The 22,248-nt window shown below is 46.3% G+C and overlaps 1 protein-coding gene across 1 annotated transcript in view; it reads left to right on the top strand.

The window, feature by feature from the left end:
• The window catches only part of INTS3 (integrator complex subunit 3), a 39,035-nt gene that overhangs the window by 5,655 nt on the left and 11,132 nt on the right, over positions 1–22,248 (top strand). The window contains exons 2-14 of the mRNA XM_025287800.3: positions 5,447–5,530; positions 6,382–6,465; positions 11,155–11,268; positions 11,463–11,547; positions 12,878–12,944; positions 15,230–15,374; positions 16,645–16,774; positions 18,045–18,142; positions 19,423–19,614; positions 20,545–20,632; positions 21,111–21,190; positions 21,648–21,739; positions 22,078–22,184. Of these exons, the coding sequence (XP_025143585.2) occupies positions 5,447–5,530; positions 6,382–6,465; positions 11,155–11,268; positions 11,463–11,547; positions 12,878–12,944; positions 15,230–15,374; positions 16,645–16,774; positions 18,045–18,142; positions 19,423–19,614; positions 20,545–20,632; positions 21,111–21,190; positions 21,648–21,739; positions 22,078–22,184 (1,366 nt within the window). The remainder of the gene's footprint in view (positions 1–5,446; positions 5,531–6,381; positions 6,466–11,154; positions 11,269–11,462; positions 11,548–12,877; positions 12,945–15,229; positions 15,375–16,644; positions 16,775–18,044; positions 18,143–19,422; positions 19,615–20,544; positions 20,633–21,110; positions 21,191–21,647; positions 21,740–22,077; positions 22,185–22,248) is intronic.

The following is a 22,248-nucleotide window of genomic DNA, read 5'->3' as shown; positions in this document are numbered from 1 at the left end:
GTTGTCAAACCTGAGCAGCTTTGAGCCTAATTTAGGTTGAATTTTTTTTGGCTCTGGGAGCTCCTTGCCTTAATACTCAGTTCTACTCTGCTTTAGGTAGGGATGGATTTAGACAACTTCAGGATGATGGTCAAAGGAGAAACATGATGGTCTTTCATTCTAGACCTCTTTCCTATGTCCTTATTTGTCAGTAGTTCTCAACAAGATGTTTTAAAAGACTTAGGAAGTAGTTTAGGAAGAGACTCACTGACTAATATGAGAAACACTTTGTCAATATTTTCTTTATCCTTAGTATTAAATGCTTTGAAACAGGATCTGTGACTTAAAATCTCCTTAGAATATTGAGCACATATTGTGTTATAGAGTTTGCCTTATAATTAAGAATGGTCCTTGGTGCATTCTGGTGCTAAGTTGCTTCAGTCGTGTCCAGCTCTTTGCGATCCCTCTGGACTGTAACCTGCCAGGCTCCTCTATCCATGGGATTCTCCAGCCAAGAATACTGGAGGGGGTTGCCATGCCTTCCTCCAGGGGGTCTTTGCAGTCCGACCCAGGGATCAAACCCTTCTCTTTTTAAAAAAAAATTATTTTAATTGGAGGCTAATTACTTTACAATATTGTAGTGGGTTTTGCCATACATTCACATGAATCAGCTATGGGTGTACATGTGTCCCCCATCCTGAAGCCCCCTCCCACATCCCTCCCCATCCCATCCCTCAGGGTCGTCCCAGTGCACCGGGCCTGAGCGCTCTGTCTCATGCATAGAACCTGGACTGGCGATCTATTTCACATATGGTAATATACATGTTTCAATGCTATTCTCTCAAATCATCCCACCCTTACCTTCTCTCAGAGTCCAAAAGTCTGTTCTTTGCATCTGTGTCTCTTTTGCTGTCTTGCATATAAGGTCATTGTTGCCATCTTTCTAAATTCCATATATATGCATTAATATGCTGTATTGGTGTTTTTCTTTCTGACTTCTCTCTGTATAATAGGCTCCAGTTTCATCCACCTCATTAGAATTGATTCAAATGCATTCTTTTTAATAGCTGAGTAATAGTCCATTGTGTGTATGTACAACAGCTTTCTTATCCATTCGTCTGCTGATGGATATTTAGGTTGCTTCCATGTCCTAGCTATTGTAAACAGTGCTGCGATGAACATTGGGGTACACGTGTCTCTTTCAGTTCTAGTTTCCTCGTGAACCCTTCTGTTTTTTGTCTTCTGCATTGGCAAGCGGGTTCTTTACCACTAGCCCCACCTGGATTTTAATGTAGTGCTCCTCACCTTTGTTTCACTAGAGACCCTGGAAGTTTTAGTTTGGCCTTTTGTTCTCCACTGGTTCTTTTCTTTCTTAATCTCACCTTTTTATTTTTTTTTTTAAAGTTTAGTTTTTAAGTTTTTGGAGGGACATTTCAACCATGAAAAAGTAGAGAGAGTAGTGTAACTACCCTGGAGCGATCATTCTGCTTCAGTGCTTACCAGTACATGGCAGTCTTGTATCTCCCTTTAGTCTCTGGATTATCTTGAGGCAAATCCAAGGTATATCATTTCTTCTGTAGGTATTTCATATATATGTCTATGAGAGATGGACTTTTTTCTTTTTAACATAACCACAATAGCATGCCTAAAATAATAATAATTCCTCAATGTAATAAATACTCATTGTTCAAATCGACTGTTTCATAAATCCTTTTTTTTTTTTTTTAAAGATTTTTTTTTTTCCCCTTAAGTTTCTCATGTGCTTTACTGGGTTTCTTGTTTTGGGGGGGTTTTTGGGGGGCTGTGTGGCATGGCTTGTGAGATCTTAGTTCCTGGACTAAGGCTTGTACCTGGGCCCACAAGCATCAAAACAGAGACTCCCAACCACTAGACCACCAGGGAATTCCCATAAATTCTTTTTGTAAGTGTTTTTTTTTCAGATCAGTAATCAAACAAGGAGCACACATTTGTTGCATTCAGTTGACATGTCCCTTTAATTTCTTAATAACTATTTTAAAATAATTTCAAACTTATAGAAAAACTGTTAAGACATAAAACTCTCATTCTCTTCTTCTGGACTTACCAGTTGTTAACATGTGCTGCATTTGCTTTTCATTTTGTATACATATTATTATTTTAACCTTTTGAGAATAAGTTGCAGCTGCATGCCACTTAAGATTTAAATACTTGCAGGAGTATTTCCTAAGAACAGGATTCTCAGTTACATAATCCCTGTTTTATTATCGAAATTGGAACATTTAACATCAGTATGTTAATATTACTTACAGTACATATTCACATTTTACCAGTTGTCCCAATAATGTCCATTATAGCAGCCTAGAATCACACATTGAATTTAGGTGTACTATCTCTTTTATTCTTGGTCCTGTCTCTGTCCTTCCCCTTAAATAGTTTAACAGGCCAGTTATTTTATAGAATCTCTCAATTTGGGTTGTCTGAAATTTCAGCTGTCAGTTTGTCTTGTTACTCAGGATACTAACTCTGATTGCTTGGTTTAAGATGTTATCCTCCAGAATTCCCTTCAGTTGTTTTCTCTTTGATTAAGAAGTATTTTGAGCGTATGTGACTATATACTCTTGTGAGAGTTTCACCTCTAGTTTTAGCGTTAATGATACTTCCCTGAACCAGTTACTGCTTCCGTCATTCCTTCTGTGTTTTCAGTTGGCATTCCGCTGTAAGGAAGAGCTTTCCCTTCTTTCTTTGTCATGTATGTATGTATCTATCAGCATGGTTTCGTGAGTCCTTATTCTGTTCAAGGAGTCGTCATTTTAAGTCTTTCTTTTTTTTTTGGCCTGCCACATGGATTGTGGGATCTTAGTTCTCCAACCAGGGATCAAACCCAGGCCCTGGTAGTAAAACCGCCAAGTCCTAACCCCTGGACTGCCAGAGAATTCACTTAAGCCTCGTCTAATACATGAGGTTCCCCTTCCCTGCTTTTCCCCTTGCAGTTTAAATGTTAAAGAAACCAGGAAGCCTGTCATGGTTTACACTTACTGGATTTTGCTGATTATACCCCCATGGTGACTTGACTTGTAAACTGGTAGTTAGGTCTGGAGATGTGTTGTTGTTCAGTCGCTCAGTTGTGTCTGACTCTTTGTGATCCCATGGACTGCAGTACGCCAGGCTACCCTGTCCTTTAATATCTCCCGGAGTTTGCACAAACTCATATCCATTGAGTCAGTGATGCCATCCAACCATCTCATCCTCTGTCACTCCTTCTCCCTTGGCCCTCAGTCTTTCTCAGCATCAGGGTCTTTTCCAGTGAGTCGGCTCTTCACATCAGATGGCCAAAGTATTGGAGCTTCAGCTTCAGCATCAGCCTTTCCAATAAATATTCAGGGTTGATTTCCTTTAGGATTGACTGGTTTTATCTCCTTGTTGTCCAAGGTACTCTCAAGAATCTTCTCCAACACCACAATTCAAAAGCATCAATTCTTCAGTGCTCAGCCTTCTTTATGGTCCAACTCTAACATCTGTTTATGATTACTGGAAAAACCATAGCTTTGACTATACAGACCTTTGTCAGTAAAGTGATGTCTCTCCTTTTTACTACACTGTCTAGGTTTGTTACAGCTTTCCTTCCAAAGAGCAAACATCTTTTTAATTTCATGGCTGCAGTCACTGGCCACAGCAATTTTGGAGCCCAAGGAAAGAAAATCTGTTGCTGCTTCTACTTTTTCCCCTTCTGTTTGCCATAAAGTAATGGGACCAGAAGCCAGGATCTTGCTTTTTATCATGTTGAGTTTCAAGCAAGCTTTTCATACTCCTCTTTCACCCTCATTAAGAGGCTCTTTAGTTCCTCTTCACTTTCTATCATTAGAGTGGTATTATCTGCATATCAGAGGTTGTTGATACTTCTCCTGTTTTTCTGGATGCTGAGAAAGACTGAGGGCAAAGGGAGAAGGAGTGACAGGATGAGATGGTTGGATGGCATCACTGACTCAATGGATATGAGTTTGTGCAAATTCTGGGAGATATTGAAGGACAGGGTAGCCTGGCATACTGCAGTCCATGGGATCACAAAGAGTCAGACACAACTGAACGACTAAAAGTCTTGATTCTACTTTGTGATTCATCCAGCCCAGCATTTCACATGATGTACTCTGTACAGAAGTTAAATAAGCAGAGTGACAGTATGCACCCTTGTTGTACTCCTTTCTCAATTTTGAACCAATCAGTTCTTCCCTGTCCAGTTCTAACTTGCTTCTTGGCCTCCTATAAGTTTCTGAGGAGACAGGTCAGGTGGTCTGGTATGCCCATCTTTTGAAGAATTTTCCAGTTTATTGTGATCCACACAGTCAAAGGCTTTAGCATAGTCAGTGAAGCAGAAGTAGATGTTTTTCTGGAATTCCTTTGCTGCTTCTATGATCCAATGGATGTTGGCAATTTGATCTCTGGTTCCTTTGCCTTATCTAAATCCAGCTTGTATATCTGAAAGTTCTTGGTTCACATACTGTTGAAGCCTAGCTTGGAGAATTTTGAGCGTTACCTTGCTAGCCTGTGAAATGAGTGCAATTGTGCCTTAGTTTGAACATTCTTTGGCATTGCCCTTCCTGGAGATTGGAATGGAAATCGACCTTTTCCAGTCCTGTGACCACTGCTGAGTTTTCCAAATTTGCTGGCTTATTGAGTGCAGCACTTTAACAGCATCATCTTTTAGGATTTGAAGTAGCTCAGCTGGAATTCCATCACCTCCATAACTTTGTTTGTAGTAATGCTTCCTAAAGCCCACTTGACTTCACACTCTAGAGCCAGGATATCTGGCTCTAGATGAATGATCACTCCATGGTGGTTATCCTGGTCATTAAGGCATTTTTTGTATGGTTCTTCTATGTGTTCTTGTCACTTTTTCTTAATCTTTTCTGCTTCTGTTAGGTCCTTACTGTTTCTGTTCTTTATCATGCCCATCATTGCATGAAATGTTCCCTTGATATCTCCAGTTTTCTTGAAGAGATCTCTAGTCTTTCCCATTCTATTGTTCTGTTCTGTTTCTTGGCATTGTTCATTGAAGAAGATCTTATTGTCTCTCCTTGCTGTTCTCTGGAACTCTGCATTCAGTTGGGTATATCTTTCCCATTTTCCCTTGCCTTTTGCTTCTCTTTTCTCAGCTATTTGTAAAGCCTCCTCAGACAACCACTTTTGCCTTCTTGAATTTCTTTTTCTTTGGGATAATTTTGATCACTGCCTCCTGTACAATGTTACAAACCTCTGTCCATAGTTCTATAGGCGCTGTTTATCAGATCTAATCCCAATGAATAAATCTATTCATCACCTCCACTGTATAATCATAAGGGATTTGATTTAGGTCATACCTGAATGGCCTAGTGGTTTTCTCTACTTTGGAGATGTGACGTGATTTAAATTTTTAAAAAGCTTTTTTGGGACCAGAAATATGTCATAGGTGATGGTATGAAGGCTTCTAAATTTTTTTCTCACCCCTTCACAGAGATTGGAAAGATGTATGAGCATTGTGACATCGATGACTACTGGTGTCTCAGAGAGAGAGGCCAATGATGCCCTCAATGCCTATGTGAGTATAATACTCTCTTTGAACCCATTTCTGCTTCTTTGAAAGCTTTTAGACATGATCAGAAAGATGGAAAGACTTCAGTGTTTAGGAGCTAGGGGTTGAAGCTCATGTCTTGGTTTGCTGAACCAGGCTTCCCAACTCCTCTCTGTCTTTCCTAATCTGGGAGTCCCATCTCTTGGAGCCTTGAAAGTGAAAGTGAAGTTGCTCAGTTGTGTCCGACTCTTTGCAGCCCCATGGACTGTAGCCTATGAGGTTCCTCCATCCATGGAATTTTCCAGGCAGGAGTACTGGAGTGGGTTGCTTTAGGCATCATTAAATAACAACTTTAAAAAATAACTTACAGTTCTCTGGTGGCTAATTTTCTTTATAAATCATCCTCACATATTTGATCTTTTACATTTCTGAGGTTGAAGGATTTAAAGTAATACATGGAAAGGACTTAGAGTAGTTTCTGGCACACAGTAAATGTTCAGTAAATATTTATTGTTAGCAATTTTTCTTATTATGTCTTCACCTTACACATACCAGGGGTTCAGTGATTTGCCCAAAGTCTTGACTATGTTTCTTTGTGGCTCCCTCTCTACTGAAGGCTGTTAAGGTGTGGAATAGGATTCCTCCCCCCCCCCAATTTCAAACACTTTATTTTCTGCCTCTGGCCTTCATCAAGCCTTGGAGAAAGCAGTATGGATCCATCCTTTCTCTCCACCTCTCTCCTAAAACAGATGCCCATCACTTTTAGCTGATGATTCTCCTTTGCAGGTTACTCAAGAGTCCCAAGTTTTCTGGGAGCAACTGTGCTTAAGAACTTTTCTTTTGAGTGACAGCTAGTTTTTTCTTTCCTTTTATCCCAGGTATGCAAAGGCCCCCCGCAACATGAGGAAATCTGCCTGGGCCTCTTCACCCTTGTCCTTACTGAACCAGCCCAAGCCCAGAAGGTAAGACTCCCTACTCTGGCCCCATATTCCCTTCTCAGATATGATCTGAGAGAATGGTGTAACTTTGGTTTAACTAGTTTAGTATCAGACCCTTGGACCAGGGCTGGATCATCTTATTCTCCAAATATAGTTACAACTCCCTTTTCACTCAGTAAATGGGTCACTTTCTTACTAAAGTCCTTCCTTTCTCTTCAGATCCTGAAGCTAAAAGGCAAGAAAATGCAGTTGTGAGAGTGAAAAGGGATTTAAAGAGTTTTAAATTGTAGATTTTTGAGTCAGGGCTGAAAGAGTTGGGATTCAATCCAGAGACCGTGCTGGTCTTTGTTGCTGCCCACAGGCTTCTCTAGTTGTAGACAAGGGGCTACCCTCTAGTTGTGGCACACAGGCTTAGTTGCCCTGAGGCATGTGGCATCTTCCTGGACCAAGGATCAAACCCATATCCCCTGCATTGGCAGGCAGATTCTTCACCACTGGACCACCAGGGAAGCCCTAGAAAGCTTAATGTTAGGCGATGCCATGATAATGTAGTGATTAAGAGAAGACTGGAATACACTGGAGTCAGACTTCCTGAGGAATACTGTATGAAAACCAGTCTGGAGTGCTTCACAAATGGAAGAGTCTCTTTTATGTATTGATATTAATAGAATGGTTTAAGAGAGATCCTTCCTTGAGGTGAGGGACTGAGCAGGATGTTCTCTTTGGACTCCATTCTTTCTATAATAAAGTAGCAAAATCCTGTCTTTTGCCTCTCTGGATTTCCACTTTCTGTGTCCTTGAGTCTTGCATGATGGTTTAGAGACACTTGTTGTATCTGGCATTAACTGCATGACACTAACAGAGAAGAGCTTGGTGTGGGGGAATTCAGTTTTCTCCTTGCCCCTTCCTTGAACAAAGGGAGCGGGAAAGGAAACAGTCATGCTGTGTCCAGCATTGTGTTCAGCTCTAGCCGGACATTTAATCTTCTCAGAAAGCCCATGTGAAACTGGCGGCTTTGTTCCCTTCCCCCAACTGCTCTCAGTGCACCTATAAGAAACCTGGAGGTTGTTTGTTCAAGGAGAACCAAGGGAACAGCGTTCTCAGGGACAAGGACAGGATACCCATGGTCCCCTGGCTTAGCTGCTTGCAGTCATGGCAAACCTGGGGTGAGGGTAGGTGGTAGGGCAGCAAGTATTGACAAGTCCCTGGTTTCCCAGGCCATTTCTGGGCTGGGACATTGTTGGGTTAAGTTGGCGTTTCATTTTCATAGCAAGTTTATCATTGAGAACCTTGAAGACAAATGAACATCTCCAGTTTGGTGTTGTTAATCAGTAACGTGATCCACCCCAGCCTCGCTGTTTTAAAGAAAGTGTTGACAAAGTTGGGGGTGAAGGGTTGGGGTTAAGGTTTAGTTTTCTCTCGTGTGAGTTTTTATATATACAATTAAAACCTTATTTAGTCATCTCAGTGCAGATTCGTCTTGCCCACTGGTTTTATTTGTGTTTCAGGTGAGATCTGAATCAGCTAGGGTAAATCAGTAAATCTCAGTGAAGAGGGCAGGGCCCCATGGTATTTCTACCTCTTTGCCTGACCAGTCAGTGAGAGGTCACAGGGCTATGCATTATAAAAGCTTATTATGTCATGAATTCGGCCACCCAGCCATGACAAGGCACTAGAGCACCTTGTCTTCTTTTTGCCCCATGAGCGTGGCCCAGGCCCTCTCCTTGGGTCTTGTAGTTGGTTGACAGGGTTGGTTGCATCAGAGTTATTTTCACACGCTGAAGGCTTCCCATTACATCCCCTACCTAGGAGCCTCTTCAGACAAAGCGGGGAGACTGGGAATTAGGAGAATACAGTTTTAGGCAAATGAGGAACTATCAGGTATGACTCATTCAGAGGCCTTGAGCCAGATCAGAGAGTGGTGGAAGAATCTGCCCCATCTTGTAGTACTTTATCCTTCTTCCTAAACGGGTGATTGTCTTACAGAATACTGTGTCCTGCAGAAGTTGTGGGTGGGTGTAACTGATAACTGATCCCAATGCATTGTTTTAGGCTTCAGTTTAAACCAAGGGGAGTGTTTCCTAAGGATTTACTTGGAGTTAATTCTGTCTCTGGAACAGAAACTTAGTTAAGGAAAGAGCTGTCAGGTGTTGGCGGAGAGTGGAATATAGGTGGGGTGGATTTTGTTCCAGATCTACCTTCCTAACTTGCAGCCTTGTGTTTATATTCTCTGAGTTTATTTCTTATTTGATGTCCAGACTGAATCGCTGGGAGCAGGCCAGGCTGGGGGACTGCCGTATGGTGGGAGGCTAAGTTGAAGGCCTTAACTTCTGCTCCGGTTCTAGTAGTCAGGGGATAAAGGTGATAGGAAAGGATTTAACATTGATACAAGGTCCTTCGTCACCAAAGGTACAACACCAGGCCCTGGCAGTTCTTGGTCCAGGTGATTCTCTCGGCAGCTGGCTCTAGAAAGAAAGTTGAGGGCTGTGAGGGCCGAGGCTGGAACATCACTGTTGCCGGCACAGGACAGGTATCCTACCTCAGCACCATCCTGTCACCTTTCCTCTCCTTTGGGACCCTCTGTTTCCCACTGAGTCTTTCCACCCATCTACTTATCTTCCAAGCCAGTCAGCACACTGGCACAGAGTTTGGAGAGACAACTGGCACCATCAAGAATATGATATGATGTGATCCTCCTGGTGCCTGGCTGCATGCATTACCAGCAGTTGTGGTTAATAAGGTCCCAGATGGAGCATGGAATTAGATAGCCAGAACCTACTTGCTTCGTCTGACCCTGCGTCTCCTGAGGGGCTGTCCTTCCCTGTCAGGGTCTCTTCTGCATCTCTGGGATTTCTGCTTTCCTTTGAATAGAAGGAAACAGCTCCTCTCTTATTAGTTGTGTCTCTGTCTTTGGCCTGACATAGGTCTCCCTTCTGCCTCTGCATCCCTCATCCTCTGCCCATCCTGTGACTCACTCCTCTAGGGAGGGCTCCAGGGCTGAACCACATTTACTGACGAGCAAGCTGGCAATAGTTCACTGGCTTCTCTTACCTCTTGTTCCCTTGCTTGTACTTTTGATCTCCCAGCCCTCCCTCTGGCAGATGGAGTCAGGATAATCAAATTCTCCTTTGAATATGAAAAGTTTATGGCACATGGGGGAATCTCTCAGTATTTGTATTTTCATTGGAATGCTTGTTTTGACTTAAGGATAATAGAAGAAGTGGAAGTAGGATAGCTAATCTCTTAGGAGTCCCTAGACACACCAAGTCCAGGGAGCAGCTGGTCTTGAGGATTACTTCTCTCTTTCTCCTTTTTTAAAAAATTTTTTATATTTTTTAAATTTTTTGGCCATGCCACACAGCATGTAGGATCTTAGTTCCCAGACCAAGGATCGAACCTGCACCCCCTGCATCGGAAGCTCCGAGTCTTAACCACTGGACGGACCGCCAGGGAAGTCCCGGAGTACTTCTCTTTTGAACACATAGGATGAATGAGTTTAGGAATGTAGTAGTCTCAAAGCCACTGTAAGCTCTTAACCTCTATCCCCAGCAGCCTCTTCTTTTAGTTATTTCTGACAATAATGTCGGGATGATCAAGAGCTTGGAATCCAGAGTTGGACTGCTGGGATTTGAATCTTCCTCTTATCTCTAATGTAATCTGGGGCAAATTACTTTAACCTCTCTGTTCCTGTTTCCTCATCTATAAAAACAGAGATGATAATAAATAGGGTGACTATGTGATTCAGATGCAGCAAGTAGAATATAAAGTTTTCGCACAATGCCAATGCGTGTTCCCTGTTATAATTGCTATTATTATTGATGCTGTCCTTGCCACTGGCCATCCGAGGTTGTGAGATACTGCCTATCTATAATTTTGCCCTTTGTGCCAAGACCCTGACGGCATAGAACCCAGCAGGCTGAGGAGGTTGCTAATGAGGTCCCCTAAGGTAGTCCTCCAGGAGTCTGGTCTCTTTAGAGAGACAGGGTGAGAGAAACAGGAGCTCTCAGAGGAAACTGGCATGCATTCCCTTACCTCCCCCAGAGTTAGATGTGCTAAAGGACCCCTCCTTCTTCAGTACTTGGCAGAAGTAAAAGGCAGCCTGGAGAAAAGAAGAAAGATGCTTCGTTAAGGAAGTTCGGTTTGGGTCTGCCCTTTCTTTCCGGGATCCTGGTCCATGGATCCTCTTTCCTTAATACTCCTAGCCCTTTGTTTCATCTGGCTGTGTCAATACAAGTCTAAAAATCTCTTTGAGATCCTTTCCGGCCTGTTCAACCAAACCCATTCTGCAGTGACCTTTTACTGGCAGATGAAAAGCAGATGGCCTCCACCTGGTTTTGCTCAGCTGGTGGCTTCAAACAGTGTGACGCTTCCCAAGGAGGGAGGTAAGGGGACAGGGAGCTTTTCTTAGCAGGCTTTTCTGTCTTACTAGAATAACTCAGTCCCTTATCCCCACCCTGAATGACAGAGCAAGGGATAGATTTGGGATGGTGGAGCCTATGAAAGGTTTGTGGAAAGTCTTTCCAGAGTGGAAAGTCTTGTGTTTTGGTCGTTGAATGGTAAGCATGCCTTCTAGAGCAGAAAATTTTTCACTGCCACTTGTATCCCATTGGTAGTATTTATGTTGGAGAGGCTAGGGGGCAGGGGCCCCCCTGTGAGTGGGGTCAGGAGCCTATCCTTAGCTTGCTGGCTGCTCACAAACCTCGCTTCTTACAGTGTTACCGGGACTTGGCTCTGGTGAGTCGTGACGGCATGAATATTGTTCTGAATAAAATCAACCAGATACTCATGGAGAAGTACTTGAAGTTGCAGGATACCTGCCGTACTCAGGTAAGGCCAGAAAGAAAGAGAGATCCAGCTCAGAGACATAACAGAAAATGGATCCTCTCCTAAGCGGAAGGGAAGGAGGAATCAGGGGTAACACACTCTTGTCTTTGTACACCTAACTTATAAAATGACTGGATTAGACCCTTTCTCAAATTTACAGGCCCTTCTCTTCATACGTCTTTTTCTCTCTCCTTTAGTTGGTGTGGTTGGTACGGGAACTAGTGAAAAGTGGGGTTCTGGGAGCCGATGGTGTTTGCATGACATTCATGAAGCAGATTGCCGGTGAGTTGGATGGCAAGAGCATAAAGAAGAAAGAAGTATGCAGTATGCCTAAGTCCAGGCAGTGGAGAATGATTGAGTGCCTAAGGGACTTGATTCCTGGACTGTTTATGTTCTTTCCTTTTGACCCAGGCATCTTCTGGCCACATATGTTCCACAAAGAAATTGAAAAGTTACAGGGGGCCTTTTGGAGCAATAAGTCTTGCCTTTTTCCTTCCTGCCAAACTTGAGGCCTGATAGAGAATATTTAGCCTGTTGTTGGCCTATTGTAACCAGTCCTCACTCTGGGGTTTCGTGGCCTATTGGATCAGGAAGAATCTGGAAGGAATGGGGGAGAAGTAAGGGCAAAATAATTGGTTCTCATCTCACTGTAGTTTCAGAGCCCCCGACATCTTCTCTGGCTCCACCTCAATGCCCTAAACACTTAGGCCCAGTTTGAGGGACAAACTGTGTCGCAGAACAGACCCTGACATTTAGGCTTCGTTATCTTCAGAGACATCTGAACCGCTGATTATCCAAGAGTCCTGCCCCTGCTACTTCTCTTCCCAAGATTACACGTGTTTGTGCAAAAATGACCCTGTCTCTCTACCTCACCATTGCCCCTCGGTTCTTTGCTTCTTCAGGATTTTATATAACAGTGATGCTCCTGTTGTGATGTGTATAAACCTTCATCTACGTGATGTGTGACTCTGTAAATTGAATTTTTACATTAGGACCTGGGGCAAGGCATAGCGTTGTTGTGCTGGCTATTTTTATCCATTCTCCTGGCACTTTCTTCCCTTTTTGGCACTCCTAGTCCCCACTTCTGATCCTATGATTTTGATCTGGCATTACTGCTTGTTTAATTCTGCCCCAGGAAGTTTCATAGCAAGCACTCGAGACTGTGATACCTGGAGACCAAAAACCCTTGGCCTGTCTTGAGCTGAACACAGGATTTGGGACATCCGGTGGCTGGACTGCAGCTGTTGCTTGCCTCCTGGACTTGTCAGGCCCTATTTGAAATGTCATCTGTTCTTTCCAGCTGTGGGCTTTTCATATCTCCTTCCCAGACATTCCCTTTTAGGGGTCAAAGTAATCCCGCTGCAACCCCCTGTCTGTGGAAAGTAGCAGCTCTGATTTCTGGAAAAACCCCAAACCTTCCCTTTCCGTCTCTCTGGAGGCAAAGAGGGAAATTGTAAAGCCTGACAAAACAAAGACAGTTTTTTCAGCCCTCAGAGCATCAGGGATGGGATAACAGTCAGGGATGGAGCAGTAAGAGGGAGAAGGAGTGTACTGGCTGAGCTGAGTCACTAATCAGCCGTACTGACTCTCTGTTTTCTCCCCCTTTGATCAGGTGGGGATGTTACGGCAAAAAACATCTGGTTGGCAGAGAGTGTTCTGGATATCCTGATGGAGCAGAGGTAGCGTCTGTCGTGAGGGGAGGGCAAGAGCTGCATGCGGCCACACTGGGTATGGGACGCAGGGGTGTGTGAGGAGCTGTTAGTGGCCCAAGAGCACCGTAGGTTAGAGACGGTGAGGTGGGGGAGGGAGCAGCCACGTACTGGTGGCAAGAGACGGAATTAATGCTGTGCTGTGGCCCAGGGATGAAGGAGTGGGAAAGAAGGTTTTTACTAAAATATCTCAGAGCCCAGGAAAAACTCATTTCATCTGATAAGGGTTTATTTTTGATCCAGACCTCCATGGAATGTTTATCTTTGGCGGGAGGTAGGGGAGAATGAACTCAGCAGAGTGGGGCCGGCCAACCACCCAGGCCTGGCAGGTACCCCTGTTCTCCCTTCCAAGACTGTCCATCCTACCCATGCCCTCCTTTTGTTGACGTGGCACAGGGGGTGGTGAGAATGAGGAGGTCACTGAGGCCAGTGGTGCGGAGGGCATGAGATCCCTTCTCCATCAAAGTAAAGGACCAGAAAGTTTGCGGGCTGTTGCGTATTCGAGCTTGTTTGGGTGTGAGGCCTACCTCTTGGTCCTGTGGCCGCAACTTCCTGTTGCGTGATTTCAGAGTCTGTTTCTGGGAGAGGACACCACAGTTGTCACACGATTGAGACGGCTGATAGTCTCTGTATTTCCAGTGGTTTAGAAGAATGGACCTCAGCCCTTCTTCACACTTGTGAAAGAGATGGCTGTGTTCTGTGCACTGCAGAACTGCAGAGCTGTGCCAGCCCTGCCGGCCAGTGCCACCTAGTGCCCCGGGCCTGGATGTGCAGCCGCAGGTGCGGCTGGCAGCACGGCTCCATCATTGGTACCGGCGCACAGCACATGAGCTCCTAGCAGTTTCTTATCAGATCTCTGTTTGTCTTAAGTCACTGGGCCTTCCTAACATCCTAGGTCAGAGGGTTTCACTTTGATCTTTCTCTTCATTACCCCATCCCATGTCTCAGATACATTTATCACCTCCGCTAGCAATCTTCCTAAGAAGTGGTTTTTCTAATTTTGTTCCTGGTGCCGGATACCTTCTGTTCCCATACCTTAAAGCAGAATTTTTCTCATTTGGGCAGTCAGAGCACAGTCTTACTGTACAGGTGTCGGATAACTGCCCTACCTTGTCTCCTGCCCTCCAAAAAACTCACATCTTTTAATGCACATGAATCTTTAGAACTTTAAAACTGTCCTCTTTCACACCTTCTTTCCCACTCCTTCCCAGGTCTTTTTAGGGGTGTGGAATTAAAAGGTTACAGGTGGGGGAGGGGGACCCACCCCAGTGGTCTTGGCTGCTGCTTTTACTCTGTGAAAGGAGAAGGCCAGAGTCTATTAATTAGGTGGCTTGAGGCCACCTTTTCCGGAATCAGGATGTTGCCTGGTTGGATTAATTAAACTCCCCGTCTTTTTCCTCTGGTTCCCTGTCTTCCAGCAGGGGTGCTAAAACACTTACAAACTGCTTGTTTAGGGGAGACAGCTCCCCAGTTTTGGTGATTTGAGCCAGCGTTGGAGTCTTTGAATCTCCCCACAGTTTCTTAGTACTCCTCTTCAAGCAACAGGGAACGCAATTCTTCCATTACCACCTTTTCTCCAGGAAATGTCTAAAACTCCTGGGAAAATAGGCTTTGCCATCCAAAATCATGTTCTTCTCTTCAGATTATGATTTAAGGCAGGTGACTCATTGACTGGGAGTGGGATCAGTGGCCAGAGAACAAATCAGGGGAACATTTGTGTTGTGCTGGGCTGGTAATGACAAGCATACCCAGCGTGTTCTGAAATCTCCACGGTCCTGAAAGGGTCTTGGTAATCCCCAGAGGTCCTTGGGCTGCACTTTAAGAACTGCAGGCTGAGGGGCACTTGCACACCTTTTCACTCCTAGTCTGAGTCAGGCAGAAGCTATGGCTTATCTGTGTCCCTTGTGCCTCTTTCAGGGCTTAGCACACAGTAGGCACTCCATTAATGTTTGAATGACTGAGTCAACAAACTTATTTTATTAGAAGTTAAGTACTTATGTGGTAGAGATTGCTTTCATTTAGCACTTATCTTTATTGGGCACCTGGTAGAGTGAGAGGAAGTTGTCCCCACCGTAGCCAGTTAATGGTCCAAGATAGATAACGACAGCACGAGTGAGCAATTAAGGAACCAGAAACTCACTCCCAGTGCTAATCATCAGCCATTTCCGAGGCACTGGAGCCAGGCGTGGGGGTAAATGGGGTGGGTCTAGATGGAGCGCAGGTGCCCATGTCTTCAGTGTCTTCCCTCCCTGCAGGGAATGGGTACTGAAGAGCAGCATCCTCATCGCCATGGCTGTTTACACATACCTCCGCCTCATCGTCGACCACCACGGGACCGCCCAGCTCCAGGCCCTGAGGCAGAAGGAGGTGGACTTCTGCATCTCACTGCTTCGGGAGCGGGTGAGGACAAAAAACCCGTAGGAAAGTGAGACCCGGAAAGGGACACCTCTCGTCAGTTCTCTGGTGACCTGGGGCCAGAGATGTGGTGGAGACTGGAGGTGGTTCAAGGTCTGCTGCTTTTTCATCACTGTAAGACAGATGAGGCTAGCAGGGTGGAGAAGTCAGTGTGGAGCAGCCCTAGTTCCCGTGATGGCAGAAGATGAGATGGTTGGGTGGCATCACTGGTTCAATGGACACGCACTTGGGTGAACTGTGGGAGATGGTGAGGGACAGGAAGGCCTGGTTTGCTGCAGTGCGTGGAGTCGCAAAGAGCTGGACACAACTTAGGGACTAAACAACAACAAAGCCCCAGTTACTGGAACCCTGTTGGCTACACTGGCATCCTGGGGACTTCCCTGGTCAGCTTCACGGGCGCTGTCACACAGCACGTCCCAGACAGAAGCTGTCTTGTGTTTCCACTGCTACGTTACCCCCACCCACCCCCCTGCCTGCCGGGGTAACTGCCATGGTCAAGTGGGACAGTGAATTGTCCACTGTCAGATCTCCCAGGAGAGACAGATCCTAGAATTAAAGCTGTCTAATGCAGTAGCCACTAGCCATGTGTCACAATATAAGCTAAAATTAATTGACATTAGGGACTCCCTGGCAGTCCAGTGGTTTGGACTCTCTGCTCCCGGTGCAGGAGTCATGGGTTCAGTCCCTGGTTGGGGAACTTGGTCCACACATGCTGCACAGTGTGGCCAGGGAAAAAAAAGCACACACACACATTGTAATTAGATAAAAATTTTAAATTCAGTTCCTTAGTTGAATTAGACACGTTTCAAGTGCTCATTTGCCGCATCTGGCAAATGGGTATCCTTTGGACAGTACAACTAGAGGTCATGTCGTTACCACAGAGAGTTCTGTTGGACCAAGCAAGTCCTGGGGTAAGGTGTCTGGAGCTCAACTTACCAGCCCTAGCCTTTTGGAATGTTTGTGTCCCTTGACCTGGACTGAAACCATTCTGGGAGGAGAGGGCCACAGATTAATGTGACGGCAGCAGGGCTTCAGCAGTTTTCAGCAACCTCTCCTCCTCGATTTCTGTCCCCAACTTCAGCTCTCTTCCCCCTTGAACAGCTTGGAGCCAATCCCTTGGTTCGGGAAAAAATTGTGTAATCCATTCGACCCCTTTCCTCCCCTCCCTGGAACATATTGTTCCTTCCTCCCTGCAGCAGGTAGACAGTTCTTGTTTTTATTCTCTTTCCCTTCTCCCACCACCCACCCCATCTAGTTCATGGAATGTTTGATGATTGGCCGAGACCTCGTCAGACTGCTTCAGAATGTTGCCAGGATACCAGAATTTGAACTGCTTTGGAAAGATATTATCCATAACCCTCAGGCCTTGAGTCCTCAGTTCACAGGTAAGTAAAGGTTGGGGCATCCTGTCCTTGAGAGGTCACTCGAGAAGGCAGAAATGAGTGGATAGGAGAGGCTTTGGCAGTCAGGTTTAAGAAGCTTGGGACTGGGCAAGCTCTGCTGGGGACAGCTGGATGTGGGAACGGCAGGACTACACAGAACCATTCATGTTCCCAGACAGTCCCTATCTGGCAAGCTCTAGCTGTTTGTCATTTAAGAAAAAGTGAGATAGAGAGCTGTGATCTTCCTCCTCCTCCTGTCCCACCAACTCTTGGGCTCAAGAGTTGAGCCGATGACCAGTTTCCAGCTTCACTGAGTGTCAGGAGTGTCAGAGGTCAGCTTGTGAGACTGACTCAGCAGAGGCACTGGAATTTGTCCTGTAAGCGAAGGCTCCTCCCCAGGAACTGTGATGCCTCTGAATTCCAAGGATCCAGCTTAGCCAAAATCCTCTGTGGGGGAGGGAACGTGTCTGTGTGCCTCCCCCAGCGAGGCCCTTTGCATCTCCCTTTTGCCTTCCCAGGGTCCTTATGGTCTAAACAGTGACTGTACAGCTTTGACCCCAACCTGTCTCCAACATGCACATGTGTGTGATATGCGCACATGTGCACACGTAACACGAGTGTAACAGTCTAGGACTAGGAAGTCAGGAGAGGAGAAGCTAGCTCTGGTTCTGCGTTATGTTGTACTATTCTTTTATGGAAACATGTACTGAGTTGTTCTAAGTGCCTGCTATGTGCTAGGCTCGTGCATGTTAACTCATTTAATACTCAGAACACCCCTGTAAGATGGATATTTTACTTTCCATATTTACAGATAAAGAAATTGAGGTTCAAAGAGATTAAGTAGTTTGCCCAAGGCCACACAGCTAGTAAGTGTCAGAGGCAGGATTTGGCTCCAGGTCTGTCTGACTCCACAGCTCGTGCTTATGCCACAACACCACACTGATCCCAGGACCCAGTGGTGGGACCATCAGGAGCAGAAAGAGAGGCTAGGGTGTCCCAAAATTTTCCCTAACTTTCCCACATGTTGCCAACTGGAATAATGTGAGTAGGGGACTCTGGACGGCTAGTAGAAGAAAAGAATGAATACATCTGGGTCCTGGGGATGGTGGTTGGATGGAGCACATCACTCAGATGCTGGTTAGAACCCCTCTTGCTCGTGTCTTGGAATTTCCCCAAGAGCAAGACCACTGGCCATCGGAACCTGGCCCAGGTGACCCACCTGCCTTCTGCTCCTCAGTCTTCTCTTTTCTCTTTCCTTCCATACTTGGTTCAGGTATCCTACAGCTTCTTCAGTCGAGAACGTCTCGAAAATTCCTAGCATGTCGTCTAACCCCAGACATGGAGACTAAGCTCCTCTTCATGACATCCCGGGTAAGCTGACCCACTTCAGCAGGGAGGGAAGCTGCAGGTGCTGCGCTTCTCCCTTCAGCCTGCAGGCGTCTGGTGGAGGGCCGGTCAAGTTGTGCGATTGGGCGTAGAGCTAAGGACTGGGGATACAGTGTTGAGAAAGACATAACAGTTCCAGTTCTCACGAAGCTTTCAGTCTGTCTAAAGCAGTCATTAAACCAATACTTGTATACAAATAATGTAATTTACCATTGTGAAATGTGCTATAAAAGAGTAGAGTGAGAGTGTTCATTCTGTGAAACTCATGGTTCCTCAGGGTGAGCCATGACCTCTCAGGAAGAGAGCTACGGCCTTTTGGTTTCCAAACGTGGCTGAATTATGACAGCATTGCTTGAGGAGCGTGTTAAAATACACTTTCCTGGACGTTACTCTCCCAGAGAATCTGATTATGGCATCTGTATTTTTAACAGACTTTCCGGGCAGCAACTTCTGTGCAGCTAGTCTGGTGTTAAGGAACCACTGCTCTAGCCAGCTTTCAGTTCCCCAAGTCATCCAGGAGAACTGTCTAGATCTGGGCTGTCCCACCTGGTAGCCACTAGCCACATGTTGCAATTTAAATTAGTTACAATTAAATAAAATTTAAAGTCCAGTACCTCAGTTTGAGCAGCTACATTTTAGGAGCTCAGTAGGCACCACCGTTGCCAAATGTTCTGTTGGACTATGTTGATTTAGTTTTAGTTTTTGTTTTTTTAACCTTTCTCGTCTCTATTTTGGTTGAATTGGGAATAGAAGAGGAAATCTAGATCTTCCCCTTAGGAAGGGTTGCTATTTGTACACACTTAGAGTCCACTTGGAGAAGGAAATGGCAACCCACTCCAGTGTTCTTGCCTGGAGAATCTCAGGGACAGGAGAGCCTGGTGGGCTGCCGTCTATGGGGTCACAGAGTCGGACACGACTGAAGTGACTTAGCAGCAGCAGCAGAGTCCACTTAGGGGAAGGACTTGGCTGGAAGAAGGTTTGGAAAATCTCTGTGTTTTAGACAGTGATCCTGTTATGTCATTCAGCCTAGGAAGGCTTTCAGTCAGTGCTGAGTAGACAGCATTCTTTTTAAATCGAGGAAGAGTTAAATCAGGATGTTTTCCCAGAGGCAGAGAGACTTGAGAGACAATAGGAATTAATGACTAAGTCGTGGGAAGAAATTGAGGTCTAGGTCAAACCTAAAGATGAATGGCGCTCATTTCTCTTTGTCCAGAGATCCCACCCTCCCTTCCTAGCTCTTCTTTCTAATGTTTCCTTCCCCCAAGGTGCGGTTTGGTCAACAAAAGCGATACCAGGATTGGTTCCAGCGCCAGTACCTGTCAACCCCAGACAGTCAGTCTCTGCGCTGTGACCTCATTCGCTACATCTGTGGAGTTGTCCACCCTTCCAATGAAGTGCTGAGTTCAGATATCTTGCCCCGATGGGCCATCATTGGCTGGCTGCTGACCACGTGCACGGTGAGGGGCTGGGTGAGGGGGCGGAGGCTACAGGGTGGTGACCCTCTCTCCCTCGTGTCCCACACCTCCATGCTTCCTCCTGACTCTGGGCCACTTGACCCCGAAGGGCCCCTTTTCACTCTCTTCCTCCTGACTATCTCAGCCTTTGCCCTGCCTCCCTTCATATCTCTAGAAGTTTACTCACACTTTTTATTTCCCATGTGAGTTTAGGGTTGAACAGTTTCATCTGAACCTTTACTGCCAGTCTCCAAGCCTGGGTTTCTCAGGCATCCCTGTCTTTCCTGTTAGCTTCCAGAAACCACGTATGATTATTCCTTTGAAGTGTTCCTGACTCACATTCAGGTCTTGTGTTCCTTACACCCTTACTTCCGGGCCTTTTGGCGTCAACTCTGGATACTTCCCTTCTTCGAACAGGGTGAATCCACAGTAGAGCCATTTCCTTCCCAGCGTTTCCTCTCTGTGCCTGGGATGGGAAACTGTTCTCTGGCATCTAGCTGCCCTCTGACCTCTCCTGACAGGGTTCCCCCTCCCCTGTCTGACTGGGTCCTTGGAATGTGCTGATTCAGATATAATAGCAAGCTATGCCTAAGGGTCTTCCCTTCAGGAATGTGCCTGGGGAGCTCAGCACAGGCAGCTGAGGGGCTAGTCTGAGTGTCTTAGCTCAGGGGTGATCAGGGGACCCCCAGGCCCAGATGTTCTCCTTGTGGGGTCAAGAACCCAGACCAATGCCCAGCCCCTTGGTTGGTAAGACCTCATACACAGATTTGGGTGTCTTCACCCCTGGGGCGGTTCCACCCTGACTCACTAGAAACTTAATTTCGTGGATGGAGCAGTTACGTGGGCCCTGGAATCTGCCTTGGGCTCCTGCAGGGAAGGGAGCTGGTTGATGAAATTAGCCTCTTTTTTCCTCTCTCTTTTTTTTTTTTCCAGTCCAATGTCGCTGCCTCTAATGCCAAGCTGGCTTTGTTTTACGACTGGCTGTTCTTTAGCCCTGACAAGGATAGCATTATGAACATAGGTATGTGACTGAGCCCAGGCAGCCACTCCCCAGCCCCCAGCGCTGCTGCCTCGTCTCCGGGGTAGTGGCCGTAAGTGTCAGGGCAGCGTGGTGTGGAGGCAGCTTATCTGCAGCAGTTCCGTTGTTCCTCATCCGCGCTCCCTTGACCTAGAAGGAAAATTGCTTTGATGAGGCTGAGCGACCATGCCACCCGCTTCACCCCATAGCCTGACGTTCGGGCTTTGAGTGGGGAGGGCCCAGGCAGAGGAAAAGTCTGTGCTATCTCCTGCCACCTCCCTCCTCCAAGCCGAATGCTGGGACAGGAAGGGAGATGAGGGCTGTGAGCCATGGCGGGGAGTGTCTGCTTTTGGGTCTGCTCGGCAGAACTAGAAGGGGGCGGGGAAGACATAGCTTTCTCTGGAGCCATTCGTATATATTGATAGCTTCTTGTATGGGGACTCTCTGATGTGGGGGGACCCTTTAACTCCACACTCTCCAGAACCAGCCATCCTGGTCATGCATCACTCCATGAAGCCGCACCCAGCCATCACCGCCACGCTCCTGGACTTCATGTGCCGTGTAAGCGCCACAGCCCTTTTTCCTCCCCGTGTCCGCCCAGCAGAGCTAAGTGTGTGTCCTTCTAACCTTGGCAGTCAGTGAATAGGTCTTCCCAGTGCCCCTTGGGAGCAAAGTGGTCGTGCTCATGGTCATGGGTCCTTTGTCCTAAGTCAGTGACGCTTCTCTCCCACATTCCCCCTGTCTCCAGTTGGATCTTTCCATGTCTCCATGGGGTTTCTTAGCCTCAGGGATGATGACTTCAGGTAAAATCCCATCTCCTTGAGGAGCACCCAGGTTGAGTGTAAGAGTTTCCCCTTTTAACAGCGCAGGACAGTCAGAACATTCCAGTCCTTTCTGCAGCTATACCTCCCAGTGTTTCCTGAACGGAACCAAAGCTGCTTTTTAGATCTAGTTTAGCAGAACAGTCTGGATGGAAGGTCCTGCCCTGTGCTCATTTTCTGCTCCTTTTCCCTTCCAGATCATTCCCAACTTCTATCCCCCGCTGGAGGGCCACGTGCGGCAGGGTGTCTTTTCCTCCCTCAATCACATTGTGGAGAAACGGGTTCTGGCGTAAGCACTTCATGTGTCTGTGGGGCAGGGAAACCAGCTCTTTCCTCCTTTCACTAGGTCAGCATGGCCAGATACTGCTCTCCCACTGCCGACCCTTTCCCTTGAGACATATAGAATGTACTGGCTCCACCGCAGGCTGCTAGGCATACGTCCTCTTGCCTCTTAGAGGAACTTCTCTCTTGCAGAGGGATTCAGATGCCTTCCCTGTGCCCCAGTGACCCTTCCCAGGCAGTATCGCCCAGTTGTCCCATTGGGCTTAGACTTGTGTATTGTTTAGTTCCACGTAGCGTTAGAAGTGAGGAGCTCTGATACTGACCTTCATTCATGTTCCCCATTAGGCATTTGGCTCCCCTCTTTGACAACCCTAAATTGGACAAGGAGCTGCGGGCAATGCTGAGGGAGAAGTTTCCTGAGTTCTGCAGTTCGCCCAGCCCACCTGTGGAAGGTATAGGCCCGCCCAGTCCATCACCGATTTCAGGAGGGGGATGGAGACGTCCAGGGTGCTGGAC

This window comes from Bubalus bubalis, chromosome 6 (genome assembly GCF_019923935.1).
Source record: "Bubalus bubalis isolate 160015118507 breed Murrah chromosome 6, NDDB_SH_1, whole genome shotgun sequence".
Classification (NCBI taxonomy): Eukaryota; Metazoa; Chordata; class Mammalia; order Artiodactyla; family Bovidae; genus Bubalus; species Bubalus bubalis.
Note: the sequence above shows the minus strand (reverse complement) of the source record. Positions and strands in the feature narration are given on the sequence as shown.